At 47.1% G+C, this 18591-nt stretch overlaps 1 protein-coding gene across 1 annotated transcript in view; it reads right to left on the bottom strand.

The window, feature by feature from the left end:
* Window positions 1-540: 540 nt before the first annotated feature.
* ANAPC4 (anaphase promoting complex subunit 4) overlaps window positions 541-18591 on the bottom strand; it is a 53059-nt gene continuing 35008 nt past the window's right edge. The window contains exons 22-29 of the mRNA XM_015416749.1: window positions 14655-14752; window positions 13419-13480; window positions 13284-13322; window positions 13098-13199; window positions 11032-11109; window positions 8021-8191; window positions 6708-6831; window positions 541-1072 (exon numbers count right to left, since the gene is read on the bottom strand). Coding sequence (XP_015272235.1) covers window positions 863-1072; window positions 6708-6831; window positions 8021-8191; window positions 11032-11109; window positions 13098-13199; window positions 13284-13322; window positions 13419-13480; window positions 14655-14752 — 884 coding nt within the window. The 3' untranslated portion in view covers window positions 541-862. The remainder of the gene's footprint in view (window positions 1073-6707; window positions 6832-8020; window positions 8192-11031; window positions 11110-13097; window positions 13200-13283; window positions 13323-13418; window positions 13481-14654; window positions 14753-18591) is intronic.

Below are 18591 nucleotides of genomic sequence, written 5' to 3'. Positions count from 1 at the left end.
GTATGTCCACAATGCTTTTTTTCGGAGCAAGCATGTAGAGGGCTATATTAGCAACTGTTAAGATGAAGATTGTTGTTGAAAGCAAGTCCTCACTCACAATTGTGTAACAGCCTCCCCCCCAAACCACTTGTTTGTGGAAAGGCCCTGTGAGTCTAGGGCTCAGCACGGAGCATAACTGCCTAAATCTAACCCCACTGTTGATATGGTTTTAGTAGTCCAGTGGAATCTGGCCTCTGAACAAAGCCTCTTCACCACAAATGGAGCATTCTGTATACAAATAGCTAGGAACAAGCCATTAGAGTACTACTAACTAGGGATGGGCCCGAACTGAACCATGAAGCAAGAATCGTCACCAATTTTGCCCTGTTCGTGCTTTGCAAACAGAAGTTCATGATGGGTCTTCCATCACAGACTTCCCTGAACTTTTAAAGCGGTTTATGGATGGAGCAGAAAGCAGGGGTTTAAAGGTCCTCCAAGTCCCTTTAAACCCCTGCTTTCTGTTCCCAGTGAAAACTGCAAAAACAGCTGAGCAGTGGAGACCAGGAAATAGGAATGCGGCAAGGAAAAAGTGGGAGGGAGAGAAGGTGGAGGAGGAACAAGAGGGGTCAAGGAGGGGAGGCATGGCCCCGGCGGGTCAGGAACTTTAAAGGAGCAAAACAATTTTGCAGGATTAGTGGGAGGCAAATCTGGTTTCATCTCTTTCCCTGCACTGATTCACAAGTAATGCAGCTGTAAACGCAATATCTGTTTGACAAACACTTCTCCCCACCCAAAAAGGAGAAATGTGCCGGTGAAGTTGCTTGGTATAAAAAAGTCTAGTCCTTCCCTCTGGATTGCAAGACACAGGCGTGAGAGTTCGTTCTCAGGCATCCAGGCTCGCTTCGCGTTCTTCTGTTTCACCAGCTTGCTGAGCAGCGCCTAGGCAAATGCCGCCATCGGGATTGTCTGCAGTCTGGTTGGGCTCCGAGCTCCCTGCAAGCTGGGCCGTCTCATCCTCCTCTTCCTCCTCAGCTTCTCCGTCGTCTTCGACGTCCATTTCGAACACTCGCACGTGCCGGAGGTTTGAACTTAGCTGGGGAAAAGAAGAAGAGGAGGAGATTGGCTTTATACCCCGCCCTTCACTACCCTGAAGGAGTCTCAGAGCAGCTTATGCAGTATGAGGAAGAACGCTTGTTTCATATCTATAACTAGTGTTCCCTCTAAGCTGAGTTAGTGTGAGCTAGCTCACAGTTTTTTAGCCTCTGGCTCACACATTTTTGTCTCCACTCATAAAGGATGGCTCCAGAGCCAACTAATTTATGCAGTAGTCACATCTCCCGCTCACAACTTTAATGCCAGCAGCTCACAAAGTACGATTTTTGCTCACAAGACTCCACAGCTTAGAGGGAACATTGTCTATAACCATCAATTAAAAATAAATGTTTGTTGACTCAAACATATAACCCCAATTGCTGGAAAAACTGTTAGGGGCACATATCTACATTGTTGGGTATCCTGTCCTTTTGGGAAGCTGTATACAACCAGATCAAATCTTTCCACGATGTGGATATGACTCCTACTCCAGAAAACTTATTTTTGAACAGTTGGGTAGCTCATACCTCTGCTCCTTCAGTGGTGGAGAGGGTCTCTATACTGCTTTTTGCAGCAAAACGGTCATTGCCACCCACTGGAAAACGTCAATGACACCCACAATTTCACAATGGCACAAAAAATTGTGGGATTTATATATCATGGCAAAACTCTTGGATAACCTTACGCATTTTGATAAAATTCCCGCTCCTTCAACATTTATCTGTGTTTGGCTCCCTATATTAGAATACCTAAATCAATTTGAGGACACTCCCAAAGAAATTGATGTATTACACTTGTGGTAAATAACGTACCATCATCTCACTTATGGATACTCAGTGATGATGACTACAAATCCAAATTTTAAATACTAGGGTAAAGATACATATGTCACTTGGTTAACTACGTTTTGTAACTTCTGTGCACGGTTATATATGAATATAGCATTCTACTTCACAAGCATTGCTAATTCTTTCTATTCAAAGACCACTAATATGTCTGTTCTGTACACCGATTCTCGTTGTAAATGCATGATATTTGTTTGAACTCAATAAAATTATTGTACAAAAAATTAAATATTTGTTATTGTCTATATTTTGTTACAGCTGATTTTTTTTTAAAAAAAATTTACATTTCTTATACCCCACTTTTGGCCGGATATGGACCTACTCCATTTTATCCTCAGAACAACAAGAAGAGAAGAGATTGGATTTATACACCGCCCTTCCCTGCCTGAAGGAGTCTCAGAGCAGCTTACAATCTAAGAGCAGCTCCCTGCAACAGACACCCTGTGAGGTCGGTGGGCCTGAGAGAGCTCTCTCGAGAACTGCTCGTGCGAGAACAGCTCTGAAAGAACTTGTCACGGACCCAAGGTCAGACCAGCAGTTGCATGTGGAGGAGTGGGGAATCAAACCCAGTTCTCCCAGATTAGAGTCTGCACTCCTAACTGCTACACCAAACTGATTAGTGAAGAGATGCACTATTAAACTAATGACAAGGTGTTTAAGCTCAAAAACAAATATTGTCAAAAAGTGCTTTAAGACCCCAGAAACTGCTTCTTCAATGTTAAAATAAGATATGGGACCAGTTTATTGTAGCTAAAATCACAAATGTCATTCAATTAGCGAATGGAGGTTCGTCCTCCGTGGCTTCTCACTTTGAGTCCATTTGGTTTCGGTTACTTCAGTATATGGCAAACAAGAACGTACTTCCAAGTCCAGTGTTCCCTCTAAGCTGAGTTAGTGTGAGCTAGCTCACAGGTTTTTAGCCTCTGGCTCACACATTTTTGTCTTCGCTCAGGAAGGATGGCTCCAGAGCAAACTCATTTATGCAGTAGCCAAATTGTTCACTCACGACTTTAATGCCAGTAGCTCACAGAGTAGAATTTTTGCTCACAAGACTCCACAGCTTAGAGGGAACATTGCGTTCCAACAAACACTTCTTATCTTTCTTGGTTACGCTTCTGATATAAAACGGGATCATTGAGCTGCTTAGGTCTTCTGTAATGAACAGAGCTAAATATAATCTGAATTAACTTGCTCGTGGCAGGTTTCGTGGGGTTTACTAAATATACTAGAGAGCTGAAAGGCTGGATGTATTAATGCAAAGTTGTGTGTTATCTGAAGTTTGGGTGTATCTTATTTACTGCCTAGTTCAATTGTTGTTTACATTGTTAATGGTATTTGTTCAAGACTTTCAATAAAAAACTGAAAAAGTAAAAAAGTAAAAAAGTGATTCCAGTATTCACATTGCTGTGGCGTTCCAGCACAAAGCAACGTTGCATTCTATTTTTCAACTCTGTGGCATCATTACGAGGAGTCAAAGCAGTAGCACCATTCTCATTTTCTTGATAGCTTTCCGGTTGCACACAGACTCTGGATGTTAACTCTTGTGTTGTGACTGCCCAGTCGGAAGCCACAGGAAATGCATCTTCGTAGCAGTGGCTTCACCCAGTGGCCCAAATCTAGAAACACCACACCACATGGATCGCTTCTCTCATGTGCAGTGTTTCTGTGCCAGCTTAACTCGTCTTTATTGGTAATTGGCCCTCGGATCAAAACACTCAGGGCTATTTTTGGGCAGGAACACACAGGAACGGAGTCCCGGCTGGCTTCCAAGTTGGCCACGCCCAGCAGGAGCTCATTAGCATAATAGGCCACACCCAACAGCAGAAACTCATTTGGATTGGCTACATTAGGGGTGTGTGGCCTAACATGCAAAGGAGTTCCTGCTACAAAAAAGCCCTAGGTTTCCACAGCAAACAAGGTAAACAGAATAAGAAGCAAAAGGTGGGTGTGGCTGGATGACCACACTTCTGGGAACATGCGGGGTGTGGCCTAATATGCCAATGAGCAGTGCTGTCAGGGGTGTGGCCTAATATGCTAATGAGTTCTGCTGTTGGGTGTGGCCTATTATGCTAATGAGTTCCTGCTGGGCTTTTTCTACCAAAAAAGCCCTGAAAACACTGTTTTTGTGAAGATGACCCCTTACAGCTACCAAATGGAACAGAGGCAGTCAACCTCTGAATCCCAGTGCCAGGGGTAGGCCTTGGACTCCACGCCCTGTTGTTGGCCCTCCAGAGGAACTGGCTGGCCCCTGTGTGAGATGGGAGGCTGGACTAGATGGACCCTCCCTGGTCTGACTCAGCAGGGCTCTTCTGATGCTCTTATCAGGGGAAGGCCTCGGCCTCTCTGCCCTGTTGCTGGCCCTCTAGAGGAACTGGCTGGCCCCTGTGTGAGATGGGAGGCTGGACTAGATGGACCCTCCCTGGTCTGACTCAGCAGGGCTCTTCTGATGCTCTTATCAGGGGAAGGCCTCGGCCTCTCTGCCCTGTTGCTGGCCCTCTAGAGGAACTGGCTGGCCCCTGTGTGAGATGGGAGGCTGGACTAGATGGACCCTCCCTGGTCTGACTCAGCAGGGCTCTTCTGATGCTCTTATCAGGGGAAGGCCTCGGCCTCTCTGCCCTGTTGCTGGCCCTCTAGAGGAACTGGCTGGCCCCTGTGTGAGATGGGAGGCTGGACTAGATGGACCCTCCCTGGTCTGACTCAGCAGGGCTCTTCTGATGCTCTTATCAGGGGAAGGCCTCGGCCTCTCTGCCCTGTTGCTGGCCCTCTAGAGGAACTGGCTGGCCCCTGTGTGAGATGGGAGGCTGGACTAGATGGACCCTCCCTGGTCTGACTCAGCAGGGCTCTTCTGATGCTCTTATCAGGGGAAGGCCTCGGCCTCTCTGCCCTGTTGCTGGCCCTCTAGAGGAACTGGCTGGCCCCTGTGTGAGATGGGAGGCTGGACTAGATGGACCCTCCCTGGTCTGACTCAGCAGGGCTCTTCTGATGCTCTTATCAGGGGAAGGCCTCGGCCTCTCTGCCCTGTTGCTGGCCCTCTAGAGGAACTGGCTGGCCCCTGTGTGAGATGGGAGGCTGGACTAGATGGACCCTCCCTGGTCTGACTCAGCAGGGCTCTTCTGATGCTCTTATCAGGGGAAGGCCTCGGCCTCTCTGCCCTGTTGCTGGCCCTCTAGAGGAACTGGCTGGCCCCTGTGTGAGATGGGAGGCTGGACTAGATGGACCCTCCCTGGTCTGACTCAGCAGGGCTCTTCTGATGCTCTTATCAGGGGAAGGCCTCGGCCTCTATGCCCTGTTGTTGGCCCTCTAGAGGAACATATGAGACAGGATCCTGGATTTAGATGGACCACTGGTCTGACCCAACAGGGCTCTTCTCATGGAACCACTGCCACACAGCAGCCTTTCCAGAGGCTTCCACATCATGGTGGATTTAGAGTTCACATTTCAGGATTTATACCTTTCAGAATCACAAGTTACATTTGTTCTGTCCTACGTTGCCCGGAAGCACTCCCAGACTGATTTCACACAAGAGCTGGTCGCGCCTCCCTTTGCCCCACTTCTATTGGTCACTTTCCCACTCGAAGCTGCACGGCCGCGTTTTGCCCAATTTTCCCCACAGTTTCGGGATCCCCAAAAACCAGGATCACAAAACCGCGGGGAAAATTGGGCGAAGCCGCGGGTGAAAATGCGGCCGCGCGGCTTCGAGTGGGAAAGTGACCAATAGAAGTGGGGCAAAGGGAGGCGCGACTGCGGCGCAGCTCTTGTGTGAAATGGGTCCAAGTGTGACACAGAACTCCCCTTTCCCTCACTAAGGCCTGAATCACAAGTTATTTGGCACAAGTAATTAATTTTAAGCCCTTCAAAAAGCAACAAATGTAATTTGTGTGGTGGTGATGGAAACACGTCTTCAGGAAATTGTTTATATCTACAATATTTAAAAAGCAGATTAAAAAAGTGTAAGGTTTTCAAAACAGATTCAAGTCTCCATAAAGTTCCCCTGACAGAGAAGTTTGATTTTACTCTGAACTACAGTCCATTCTTCTGCCATTAAACCCGTTCATCTCTTTTGGCAGTTTCATCGCTTCATTTGTGGTACCAGGAAAAAGTCCATCAGGAACCCATTAGCCTAACAGGCCACACCCAACAGCAGAAACTCATTAGCATATATGGCCACACCCTGGCAGCACATTAGCATATTAGGCCACACACCCCATGTTACCAGAAGTGTGGTCATCCAGCCACACCCACCTTTTGCTTCTTATTCTGTTTACCTTGTTTGTGATCAAAACCCAGGGCTTTTTTGTAGCAGGAACCCCTTTGCATGTTAGGCCACACACCCCTAATGTAGCCAATCCTAACGAGTTTCTGCTGTTGGGTGTGGCCTATCATGCTAATTAGTTCCTGCTGGGCGTGGCCAACTCGGGAGCCAGCCAGAACTCTGTTCCTGTGCATTTTTTTCATTCCTGCCCCCAAAATAGCCCTGGCTGTGATTCTATGTACATTTTCCTTGGGAGGAAGGGCCCACTGAACTTTCTTGTGTTAATGTTCCTCAGATCAGACAGCAAGATCTTCAAGTGGGGCCTGGGAGATCTCCCACTATTAGAACTGACCTCCAGCCAATAGAGATGAGTTCCCTGGGAGAAACTGGCTGCTTTGGGAGGCGAACTGTATAGCATTAGCCCACTGTGGTCCCGCCCCTCCCCAGACCCCGGTCTCCTCAGGCTCCACCCCCCAAATTCCCAGGTGTTCCTCAACCCAGAGCTGGTGGCCCTAAAGAGCTGTCAGCACGATGCTTACCACGCAGGAAACTTTCCGAATGCCATTCACGGCCACGTACTGGGCTTTCATGTTCTCCAGCACTCGCCACTGACTCTCGATGCTGATGGTACGGGTAGGAATGCCATCGGCTTGCTCATCCAACCTAGCGGAGACCCAAGAACAAAACACAGGGAAGTCAACAACCGATTCTTAATTCTAAATAAAATCCGAAACTTTACACGCCGCTTTCATACAATGCCTTACAACTGAGGCAGAGTCCAGCCAGTCCAACACTCTGTGTCACACGGTAGCCAAAACCCAGGGGCCATCAGGAGGTTCCCCCAGCGGGGCCAGAACTCCAGAAGCCCTCCCACTGTTGCCCCCCCAAGCACCAAGAATACAGAGCATCACTGCCCCAGACATAAGAACATAAGAGAAGCGATGCTGGATCAGGCCGATGGCCCAGCCAGTCCAACACTCTGTGTCACGTGGTAGCCAAAACCCAGGTGCCATCAGGAGGTCCCCAGCGAGGCCAGAAGTCCAGAAGCCCTCCTGCTGTTGCCCTCCGAATACCAAGAATACAAGACATCACAGCCCCAGACATAGTGCTCCATCTATACTTTGTGGCTAATAGCCACTGATGGACCTCTGCTCCATATGTCTATCCAGGGGTCATTTCCTGCAGGAGCGGAGCTCCGGCAGTAAAGAGCCCAGGGGGCGGGCACAGGCAAGAAGCCCCACCCCCCGCAGCTTTCAGGCAGAGCAAGAAGCAGCCAGGTAAGTTGTAGAGCCCCCACCCACCCCCGGTCCAAAACAGTCCAGTGGCACCTTTAAGACCAAGTTTTATTCAGGTACAAGCTCTCCCTCCTCTGTGAGGACAGAACTGCACGTCCCCCCCCCCAATAGCTAGCAAACCAAAACAGTCCAGTGGAGCCTGAGCGGTGGGTGTTGCCTTCTGACACACTTCCGGTGATGTCAGGGGGTGTGGCATATGCAAATAAGTTATGCTAATGAGTTATGATAATGAGCTCCTGCACCGCTTTTTCTACAAAATGACCCCTGTGTCTATCCAATCCCCTCTTGAAGCTGTCTATGCTTGTAGCCACCACCACTTCCTGTGGCAGTGAATTCCACATGTTAATGACTCTTTGAGTGAAGAAGTCCTTCTACCTCTTCTAACATTATGTGTTTTAACACAGAATTAATGTGGCACACAATATATACTATTCTATACACACAACGTGGCACAAAAAGGCCATCCAGTCATTTAGCTGACCAGTTATGAGTTGTCTGTATCCCTCTCGTATAGAATTTGGAAAATATAACCCTAGACAGAGGACTCCAGTTAGCACCTTTGACCAGAATTCCAGGTGAACTCTACTTCCTGAGCTTCCTTTGTATATACAGATGATAAAGGCAGCTGGGCCAGAATTCTCTCCTTCCCCTCTTGCTTGGAATTCTCTGTGAGAATGACAGTTATGGTCTCGTCATCGTAGAAGTGGGCATCGAGACAACTGTAGAAGCTGCAAGCAAGACATGGGAAAGGGCATTTCAATGCCTGTCAAGCTTGTTTCCATCATCAAGAAAAGCACAATGGAAAGGAAAAACCATCCCAAGCATATCTGACTGGCAAAACAAATTATGGGAACATTTTATATATGGGAAAATGACTTATCAACAAACACAAGAGAATGCAAAAATCTTTCAAGCTGTTTGGTTCCCGGTGGTTCAATACCTTGCAGAAGGTGAAATCATCCCCAAAAATGAGCATCTTAAAAACTTACTGCATTTTTGAAACAGATGACACACCAGTGATGTAGAAATTGATCAAATGTATAATTCTGTTAAATTGATCAAATGTATAATTCTGTTATGTAATATGTCAATTCCACAGTTGTTACGTAAATCGTCATTGCACTATATTTTTTTGATGTTCGTCAAATTGTTATATCTTATTATTTTGTATGAGAAAATAATTTAAAAATTGAATTAAAAAAAGAAAGAAAACCACAGTGGGCTCAATAGCTTCCTGTCCTTAAAAGTATCATCAGGGTAAAACAATACAGAGAACCGATACACGAAAAAGTGGGACAAAACAGACCTGGAGAAACAGGAAACCTATGTGGCGGAAAGAACTGTCAAGTCACGGTCAACTTACGATAACCCTGTAGGGTTTTCAGGGCAAGAGATGAACTGAAGTGGTTTGCCACTGCCTGCCTCTGCGTTGTGATTCTGGACTTCCTCGGTGGTCTCCCATCCAAGCGCTGAGGTCCACGGCCGACCCTGCTTAGCTTCCAAAATCTGACAAGATTGGCCTAGCCATCTCAGGACCATTTACCTATTAATTCCTTGAAGGCAGATCTAGGTGGGCAGCCGTGTTGGTCTGAAGCAACAGAACAAAGTTTGAATCCAGTGGCACCTTCAAGACCAACAAAGTTTAATTCTGGGTATAAGCGTTCGTGTATGAGCACACGAAAGAGTATACCTGGAATTAAACTTTCTTGGTCTTAAAGGTGCCACTGGACTCACACTTTGTTCTATAAACTCCTTGTATTCCTCTCTACCTTAGTGAGGTCAATTTTCCAGCAGTGTCTCAGTCCTTTCCCTTGCCCCACTCAGATTTTCTTTTAATAAACTGTCACATAATTTCTGATGGAGAAACTGAAATAAGTATGTGGGGTAAAGGAGACAATAAAATTACATATTTTCTTTACATTTTCTCCCTGGTGTCTTTTGCTGCTATTCTGTACCAGTCCTCCCAAAGAGATACCTTTTTAAAAAAATGATATTTATTGATATTAGAGACAAACAACATAAACATTTGGATTCCTTAAAAGGGAGTTATATCTCTGCTCTGGACAACAACACGCTCAATCAAATTACTAAGAATCTATATACACATCTAAACATTCTTCTCTAACTATCTGTAAAATTTTAACCAAATGCTATCAAAAACATCATCTTCTTTCCCCTGAAGCTTCATTGTCAAGTTGTCCAATTCTGCTATTTCTGCAATTTTAACTATAAAATCCTTTCTGGATGGTATATCTTCCTGCTTCCAGCCTTTTGCAAACAGCATCCTAGGTGCCGTAAGTAAGTGACTAATCAGGTGTACATCTACCTTCTTGAGGTTGTCGGGCACAATATTTAACAAAAATATCTCAGGCTCAAACGGAATTGACATATTAATTATCTGAACAATAACAGCATGAATCTCTTTACAGAATCTTTGAGTTTTGAGGCAAGACCACCAGGCATGGAAATAAGTACCCTTTTCAACTTTACATTTCCAACATCTGTCTGAAAAGTTAGGATAACATTGTGCTAACACCGCTGGGGTTAAGTGCCAGCGGTGAAACATTTTAAAAAGATTTTCTTTCATAGAAGTTGCTTTCATTCTTCTCATATTTTGCCACATTTTTTCCCATTTGACTCATTCAATATTATGGCCTATATTTCTAGCCCAAGTTATCATTAAAGGTTTAACTTCTTCATCTTGCATCTTTTGGTCTAATAGAAAATTGTATAATTTTCGGAGAAGTTTATCTCCCGCACCTATCAGTATCTTATCAAATTCTGAATAGTTGTGATTAATGCCTGTCTGTTTGTCTTTAGTCAGCTACCGAAGAGATACTTTTAATGATCTTGCAGCTGGCTTTATTCTCAGGGCAATCTTCAAGAGTTTTTTTTAGTCACTATTTATATTTGACCCCCGAACTGAATTAGTATGACCCCCATTTTTGCCAGTCAAAGATAAGTACTAAATAGGCAAAATATAGGCCTCATGCCACTCTTGCAAAAATGGAAGTTGCCGTGTTGATCGCCCGCCATGTTGATCTCACCACCACTTCCACATGCCATCTTAGGAAAGTCACGGAATTGGAAGGGACCTCTAGGGTCATCTAGTCCAACCCCCTGCACAAGGCAGGAAATTCACAAATACCTCCCCCACACACCTCCATGTCCAGAAAATGTAAAAAATCCCTCCAGGATCCCCAGCCAGACTGGCCTGGAGAAAAATTGCTTCCTGACCCCAAAGTGACGATCAGCATTTCCCTGGGCATGTAAGAAAGGGCCAAGAGAACTAAGCACTGAGTCACATTCTCTGTTTCATTTAGATGACAATATTTTGGTACTGAGAGCTATTGGATTATTTGATTCTGCAGTCTGCACAGAAATGAATGCAGTCTGAGTCAATGTTTATAATAAGCACCCTTAACTCCCCAATATTAAGCCTTCCAGATAATTTCTTATTCTAGGAAGAGGTTTTGCATAAAAACCAAGTAATACATTCTCATTTGATGAAGAAGGTTACCGCTACTTTGCCAGCTGGGACATTATTCAGTCTTGAAATTGTACTAACCTTACACCTGAGCTTTCATTAGTATTATTGTTTGCGAAGCTGACAAACTCAATAGCAAGTATTCCATTACCAGCAGACCTAAAGGGTGAAAAAATCACTGTGTCAACCAATTTCCAATATTCTACAGAGACATTAGTGTTTCAGTTGGGTAGTGGTGTTAGTCTGTAGTAAAAGAACCAAATGAGAGCCTGGTAGCACTTTAAAGCACCTTATACCCCAGAGAACACTACGGTCAGGGTCACAACATTGATTAACTATCCCAGGCCCTAAGGATGCCAGGCTCGCTGTCACCAGGGCCAGGGCCTTTTCAGTGGCGGCTCTATACTGGTGGAATGAGCTCCCAGGAGAGATCAGGGCCCTGCAGGATCTTCTACAGTTCCACAGGGCCTGCAAGACAGAGCTCTTCCACCAGGCTTTCAATTAGGAGCCGCCACTACTACCACCAACATTTGTGGTAAAGGGCTGGCCCCAGCTTGGAGATCAAGCCATACCATCATGTGATGCCGGAAGATCGCTGAATCGGAAATTTGCTTATTACATCATATAGCACGCCATCTTAATTAACGAAGGAATGATTATTGCTGTGAGCACTTTGATTATTTGATTGTTTTAAAATGTTTTAAATGTTTTATGTGGATTCTAAGGTACTTTGTACCGATGAACGTAAGCCGCCCTGAGCCTGTTTGTGGGGAGGGCGGGATGCAAATGGAACTAGTGAATAAATAAAGAGAGACCAACACAAGTTTTTCAGGGCCTAAACTTTTGTGAGTCAAACGTTTTTCCATAGGCATTACACGATTTAGGAAGACGTACTGCAAACCCTAGAAGAATAGCCTAGTTTCTTCCCTGCCTGCTAGTGGAGGAGCAGATGTTGCCGTTTTCTTGTAGCTAATTTTTTTTAGTCTCTATCCAGAGAACCTGAAGGCTGATCCTACTATTATTTGCAAAACTCAGCTCCAAGGGAGAAAACCAGAGATGAGGGCAGCAGACCAGTGAGTTGCCGCTGAATTGCTACAAAGTACATGGAGACTGAGAGGTGGCTTAAAGCAAAGAATAAGTTGGAAGGCCGGCACTGCAGAAACCATTTTCTGTTTTCCTTCCTAGCTTGGTAACAACATGGGGGGGGGGGGATTTGTTCCAACTGGTGAATTCGTCTAACATTCTACCAATTAATCCTGCCCCCCCCCCATTCTGGTGTGGTTCCAAAAACAAGTCCTACACAGGTATAATTTCTAAGTAGGGTTGGCAAGTGTTACCTGTATCCGGAGCGGGGGACTCCCGGCTTGATCCGGAAGTGTGCACGCGCACCGCATGCACATCACCCGGAAGTGACGTGATGACGCTCGGCGGCGTCACGTCACTTCTGGGTGACGTGCACGTCGGGGTGGGGTTCCCCCCGGGGCCCGATCCGCTGGCGGCGGGGAACGGGCTTCTGGGGCGGGGTTTTCCCCGCCCCCCCAGGGGGACTTGGCAAGCCTATTTCTAAGTGTTGGTAAGATTCAAACAATATAATAAAATAGATGTTATTAAGTGTTGGTAAGATTCAAGCAGTGCTGGTAAGATATTATTATCATTATCATTATTATTATTTACACTATAAGATAATAAAATATATTAAATAATATAAGATAATAAAATAAAAATATAAATATATTACTATCTTATATATTTCTAAGTGCTGGTTAAGATTTTATTATGTTATGCATTTTTATATGCAATGTATTTTATATGTTGTTTTATTGCTGTAATCCGCCTTGAGCCTTCAGGAAAGAGCAGAACAGAAATCTCATAAATAAATAATAATAAGCACAGATCTCTTAGTGTCTTATCTGCCCAAACCCAAGGCTTCCCCCCAATTAGTCATTAGAATGTTTATAAATCTTTTAACATGTTGATGACATCACAGCAGATCAACCAATGGCTAAAGGCGTTTGCAAGCCAAACACATTGTTGCCCGACTTAAAACCCTCTAATGGAAGTCATCTGATTCCATGCCACAGTGGTGGTTGCGTATAATTACATCTAGATATTAAAAAATAAAAAGTCTCCATTTTATGTTATTGTACCTTGAAATATCTGTGTCCCTCCTCAATATATATATTTTAGAAATGGAGTTTTCCAACATTGTAAACAAAATGTAATGCAAATTGGACGTTTTATCATTCCACCTGCAACGACAAGCATTAGACTCAGTTAAAAATCACACACACAATAAACAGACTGCAACAACACAAGCACACAAACGTACTTACAAAAAGGGCAACTTAAAGAGATGAGGTGTCGGATCCTCACTGAAAGGAAAGAGAAAGAAATGAGAACCAAACTGCAGCAGTACTGTGTGAATAAAAACAATTTATTTACATGTTTTTTAAAGCATCCAAACCTACCTTCTTGATGCTTTGTACAAAGGCACACAAACTGCTTGGTGTACAGACTTTCCAATCACGTCCTACAAAGTAAGGATTAAAAACATCCAAGTAATAGGAAAAAAATTTGTCACGGCAGTCCAGCTGACCAATGCACTGACAGTGCTCTAATCACGGGAAGGGGTACAAGTCCTAAATGGGTCCTGAGCATTTTTTAAAATTATTGCACAATTATTATTACTAAACCCCCCCGGTGGGGGGACATGTTAGCCGGCGAAACGGAATGTCCAGCTCAGAAGCCTGGAAAGATCTCTTCGGCAGTAAGAAGCCTGCGATGGGCCAATCCGGCCAGGCAGTGGCAGTGCGACGCTGCGACTCGAAGCAGTCCTGGAAAAAGCTGACGTCATCAAGCCAAGCCGAGTGAATGCCGTCTGGAACACGTCTAAGTCTACAGCTGAACAAAAACCCCGTCGGCTGCAAACGTGTGCGACTTAAAAAGATGTATAAGTTGTCCTCCCTTACCCCCTATGAATCATTGTTAGTCCCTTGTTAATATGTGTAACTGTAAATCGCTCAGAGCCAGCAGCTCTGCAGGATTGAGCAATTAATAAATCAAAAGATATTATTATTATTATGGCCTTTAAAATATATCACAAGCTTCCCAGAATGAAAGGCTGAGAAAGAAAGGGGTATAAGAAAATAATTTTGAATTGAGGGGGGGGACAGTCCAAGGAAAGCTTAAGAACTCCTGTACCCCCCCGCCCTTCCTCTGGGGGTCCCCATGGCACCTGCTGACACCTTTTCTGGCTTTTAAGGAAGTGGGTGGGGCCAGGTAGGGCTTCTGCCCAGCAAGGCTTCTGATGGGCTGTGCAGATTTTTAAAGATGTTGCTTTAGCAGCCGCTGCCACCACAGCACAAGGATCTACAACTGCATTACTGAAGTTAAGCTGTGGCAATCATTTTGTTGCTGTCTCCGCCTCCCATGGCAGCCATTTTGTTGCTGCCGCCGCCTCCCACAGCAGCCATGCCACATCAGAATTCCAAATGTGCCTGCGGGCTCAAGAAATTTGGGGACCCCCGCTCAACTCCCTCCTTGCAGGCTTCAGTGGCTGCTTTTCTGTTAACATATGCATGTCGGGAAGAAGGTACACTGAATTCTGTATAACTTCGCCCTAAAACAGATTTCTTGCTCACAGCCTCAAGGAAGCATCTATGGCTTCCGCGACAATCAAACCCCGATACAAAACGAACACTTACCGCCGGCTTTTGTAAACACTGATCAATGATCCCCTCCATTCGCCGTTTTACAAAATGTAGTGACTTCTGAGGATAGTATGGAAACAATAAAGGGCTTTCTGGAGAGGGAGAAAAAAAAGGAAGTGCTTCACTCAGAAAAGTAATTAAGCTGGGGAACTCTTGGACACAGGATGCAACAGATCCTGCCAGTTTAGTCAGCTTTAAAGGGGGATTAAACAAAACAACAGCTGGCAGGTCTGTCAGTGGCTATAGTCCATGATCAGCAAAAGTGCACCTCCATTTTGAGAGGCAGTAACCCTCCATATGGGAGCTGCGGTGGCTCAAGTGGTTAAGACGCTGAACTGCAGGCTGAGGTCAGTAGTTCAGCAGTTCGAGACCTGGGTGCTGCATAACGGAGTGAGCTCCCATCTCTAGTTCCAGCTCCTGCCAACCTAGCAGTTCGAAAGCAAGAAATCGCAAGTAGATAAATATTCGGTGGGAAGGTAACAGTGTTCCGTGCGCCTTGGTGTTTAGTCATGCCGGCCACATGACCACGGAAACGTCTTCGGACAGCGCTGGCTCTTCGGCTTTGAAATGGAGATGAGCACCGCAACCCTAGAGTCGGACTCGACTGGCTTTCGAGCAAGGGAACCTTTACCTTTATTTAACCCTCCAAATACCACTTCTGAGGGGTAACACCGACCGTTCCACCTTGGCTGGCACCCTCCCCGTTCCTGGTGCTTTACATCTATTTTGCCCTCCTCCCCCCTGTCCATGAAGTATCCGGCAGTGGGAGCTGGGACTGGTTATTCGCCATCTGATCGTCTTTAATGTTGTACGAATGCTTTTAACTGATTTTATCTTGTTTTATCTGTAGTGGTACATCGCCCAGAGCCCTGCAGTAGCAGGGGTGGGGACGATTCATTAACAACAACAACAACGGAATCTTTTGGCCTCTGTGCCATGCCTATAAGCCTTCCCGCTATTGTACAGATCACTGGTCTAATCTTTCACAGGTGCTCTCTTATTTATTTTCTATCAGAGATTCAACCCAGAAAGTCCAAGCTTTGTGCCAGCACTCCTTCTAGGCACTTCTGGGTCTGAAATCCCATCTGAATGATTAATACAGGGGTCCCCCCACGTGGTAACCCTGGACACCCATGGTGCCCTCCAGTACCTCTCCCAGTGCCCGAGTGTTTTGAGACAGTGGGTAGGGCCTTCTGCCCAGCAGGCTTTTGATTGGCTGTGCAGAATAAACTAGCATGGCTTCAGTGGCAACGGCCACGGCATTGTTGGCTTTACTCTCCCTCACTCCTCTTTCTCAGTGCATTTTAAAAAATGACTCCTCTTGTCCTACCCTTACGCCCACACTTGGGCTTTTTGTGTGTATGTGTGCGTGGCTTTGCCTCACATGTGTGGTGCCTTTTTGGGGGGCCCCCCCCCCCCCCCCGTGTGTCAGAATTAAAGGCTCAAAAAGGTTGGGGACCCCTGGATTAATACCTATAAACAGCCCCAAGTCAGACTGGGGAATGCAGACTTCCTGGTTAACTGATGGTAGGCCTTCTGTAGGAAGGTCTGCCGGTAGGGTTGCCAAGTCTCACCTTGTTCCGGAGCAGGGGACTCCCGGGTTGATCCCAGAGTCCGTGCATGCAAAGCGCGCGCCACATCCACATCACCAGGAAGTGACATGACGACACTGGGCACGCTGGGGGCGGGGTCACGACCTATGGTTTTCCCTCGGATGACTGTGGCCCCGCCCCCAGTGTGCCTGGCGTGGTCGCGTCACTTTCTGGTGACGTGCACGTCGGGGTGAAGTTCCCCCCGGGGCCCGATCCGGCGGCGGCGGGGAACGGGCCTCTGGGGCGGGGGTTTCCCCGCCCCCCCGGGGGGACTTGGCAAGCTTCTAGTTCAAAGAAATGGGATGTGAAGGAACTGAAAAATGTCTGCAGCAGATGTACTGCATGACCACTACCTCAGATGGGATAAGTCTTCCATCTAAATTGGGGACAACGGCCATGGTTTTCAAGTTTCAAATTTACTTGCTGAGATCTTTTCTATTACTGAAAGACCTTTGCAGCTGTTAATGGTTTTATAATAGATTTCTAAATACACACTGTGATCCCTAGTACAAAAGTTAACCGACTTTATGGGTTGGATCCACCAAGGTGTTTGGCTCAGTCTCCCCTACCCCTCTCCTTCTCACAACCCCCGTCCATTGTGGCTTTTGTCCATGCAGGTCCCATAATCCCCAGCAAAGCCTTTTGGGTCTGGGGATGGCAAATCCCTTCCTGCATTTACCCACAGCTCTAGGGGATGACCAGGAGGCTGTGGCAACATCAGGGCTGGAAGAGCCCCCCCAAAAAAAAATTAGTGCCAGGAAGAAGAAGAGGAGATTGGATTTATACCCCGCCCTTCACTACTGAAGGAGACTCAGAGCGGCTTGCAATCCCTTTCCCTTCCCCTCCCCACAACAGACACCCTGTGAGGTAGGTGGGGCTGAGAGAGCTCTTTTGAGAACTGCCCTTGAGAGAACAGCTCCGAAAGAACTTGTGACTGACCAAGGTCACACCAGCAGCTGCATGTGGAAGAGTAGGTAATCAAACCCGGTTGTCCCAGATTATAGTCCGCACTCATAACCACTACACCAAACTGGACCAGACTGGGAGGCTGCAGCAACGTTGGCAGGGCAGGAAACATAAGAACCTAAGAGAAGCCAATGCTGGATCAGCCCAATGGCCCATCCAGTCGAACACTCTGTCACACAGTGGCCAAAAATACTAGGTGCCATCAGGAGGTCCAGCAGTGGGGCCAGGACAGTAGAAGCCCTCCCACTGCTGCCCCCCCCAAGCACCAAGGATACAGAGCATCACCTGCCCCAGACCGAGAGTTCCTATCTATACCTTGTGGCTAACAGCCACTGATGGACCTCTGCTCCATATGCTTATTTAATTCCCTTTTGAAGCCGTCCATGATTGTAGCTGCCACCACCTCCTGTGGCAGTGAATTCCATGTAGGGCTGCCAAGCCCCCCCGGAGGGTGGGGATTCCCCCGCCGAAAGGGCCCCCAATCTTCCAGTCTGAATCCGGCCGGCGGGGGGAACCCCACCCCCGAAGTGGCCAGATCAGGCCGACGTGCCCAGCGCGATGATGTCGCCTGGAAGTGACATCATCACGCTGGGCATATCGCCGGGCAACACTCTCGCAATCGCCCTGAAAACTCTATGGTACCATGGGTGTTGTTTAGGACGCGTGTGAAACTCCAGGACCAGGTCCCCCCCCCCCCCCACCATACCAAAAAAAAGACTAATTCCATGTGTGAATCACTCTTTGGGTGAAGAAGGACTTCCTTTTATCTGTTCTAACCCGACCGCTCAGCCATTTCATGGAGTGCCCACGAAGAAACCCTCCCTGGAACCATACAGCCTGGCAGTACAGTCCTGGAGGGCTCAGAAACAGCAAAACAGTGGAAACAGCCAAGGAAGACAGGCAGAGTCAGCCCAACACAGACTCACCTGCTGAAGCAGCCTTTGGGGGAAACAGGGAGGAGGCCTCACTAGGTAGGGATCCCAAGTCCCCCCGGGGGGTGGGGAAACCCCCGCCCCAAAGGCCCGTTCCCTGGCGGGAACTCCAAGGGAAAACTCTATGGTTTTCCCTTGGATGGCCGCGGCCCCGCCCCCAGCGTGCCTGGCATCTTCCCGTCACTTCCGGGTGATGTGCGTGCGGCGTGCGCGCGCGCACCAGACGCTGGCCGGGAGCCCCCCGTTCCCGGCGAAGATCCACCTGGCAACCCTATCACTAGGACATCCAGGGACAGCTGGCCAGGGTGACACAGCCATCACAGGCCAAGGGGGGGCTGGAACAGGCCAGGGTCAGGAGCCACAGGAGGGGCCTGGAGGGAGGGAGGCAGGCGGAGGCAGGGGACGGTGACTTCCTGGGAGCAGCACAGGCCAGCAGGGATT

Source organism: Gekko japonicus, unplaced genomic scaffold (genome assembly GCF_001447785.1).
Source record: "Gekko japonicus isolate JY-2015 unplaced genomic scaffold, Gekko_japonicus_V1.1 scaffold56, whole genome shotgun sequence".
NCBI lineage: Eukaryota > Metazoa > Chordata > Lepidosauria > Squamata > Gekkonidae > Gekko > Gekko japonicus.
Note: the sequence above shows the minus strand (reverse complement) of the source record. Positions and strands in the feature narration are given on the sequence as shown.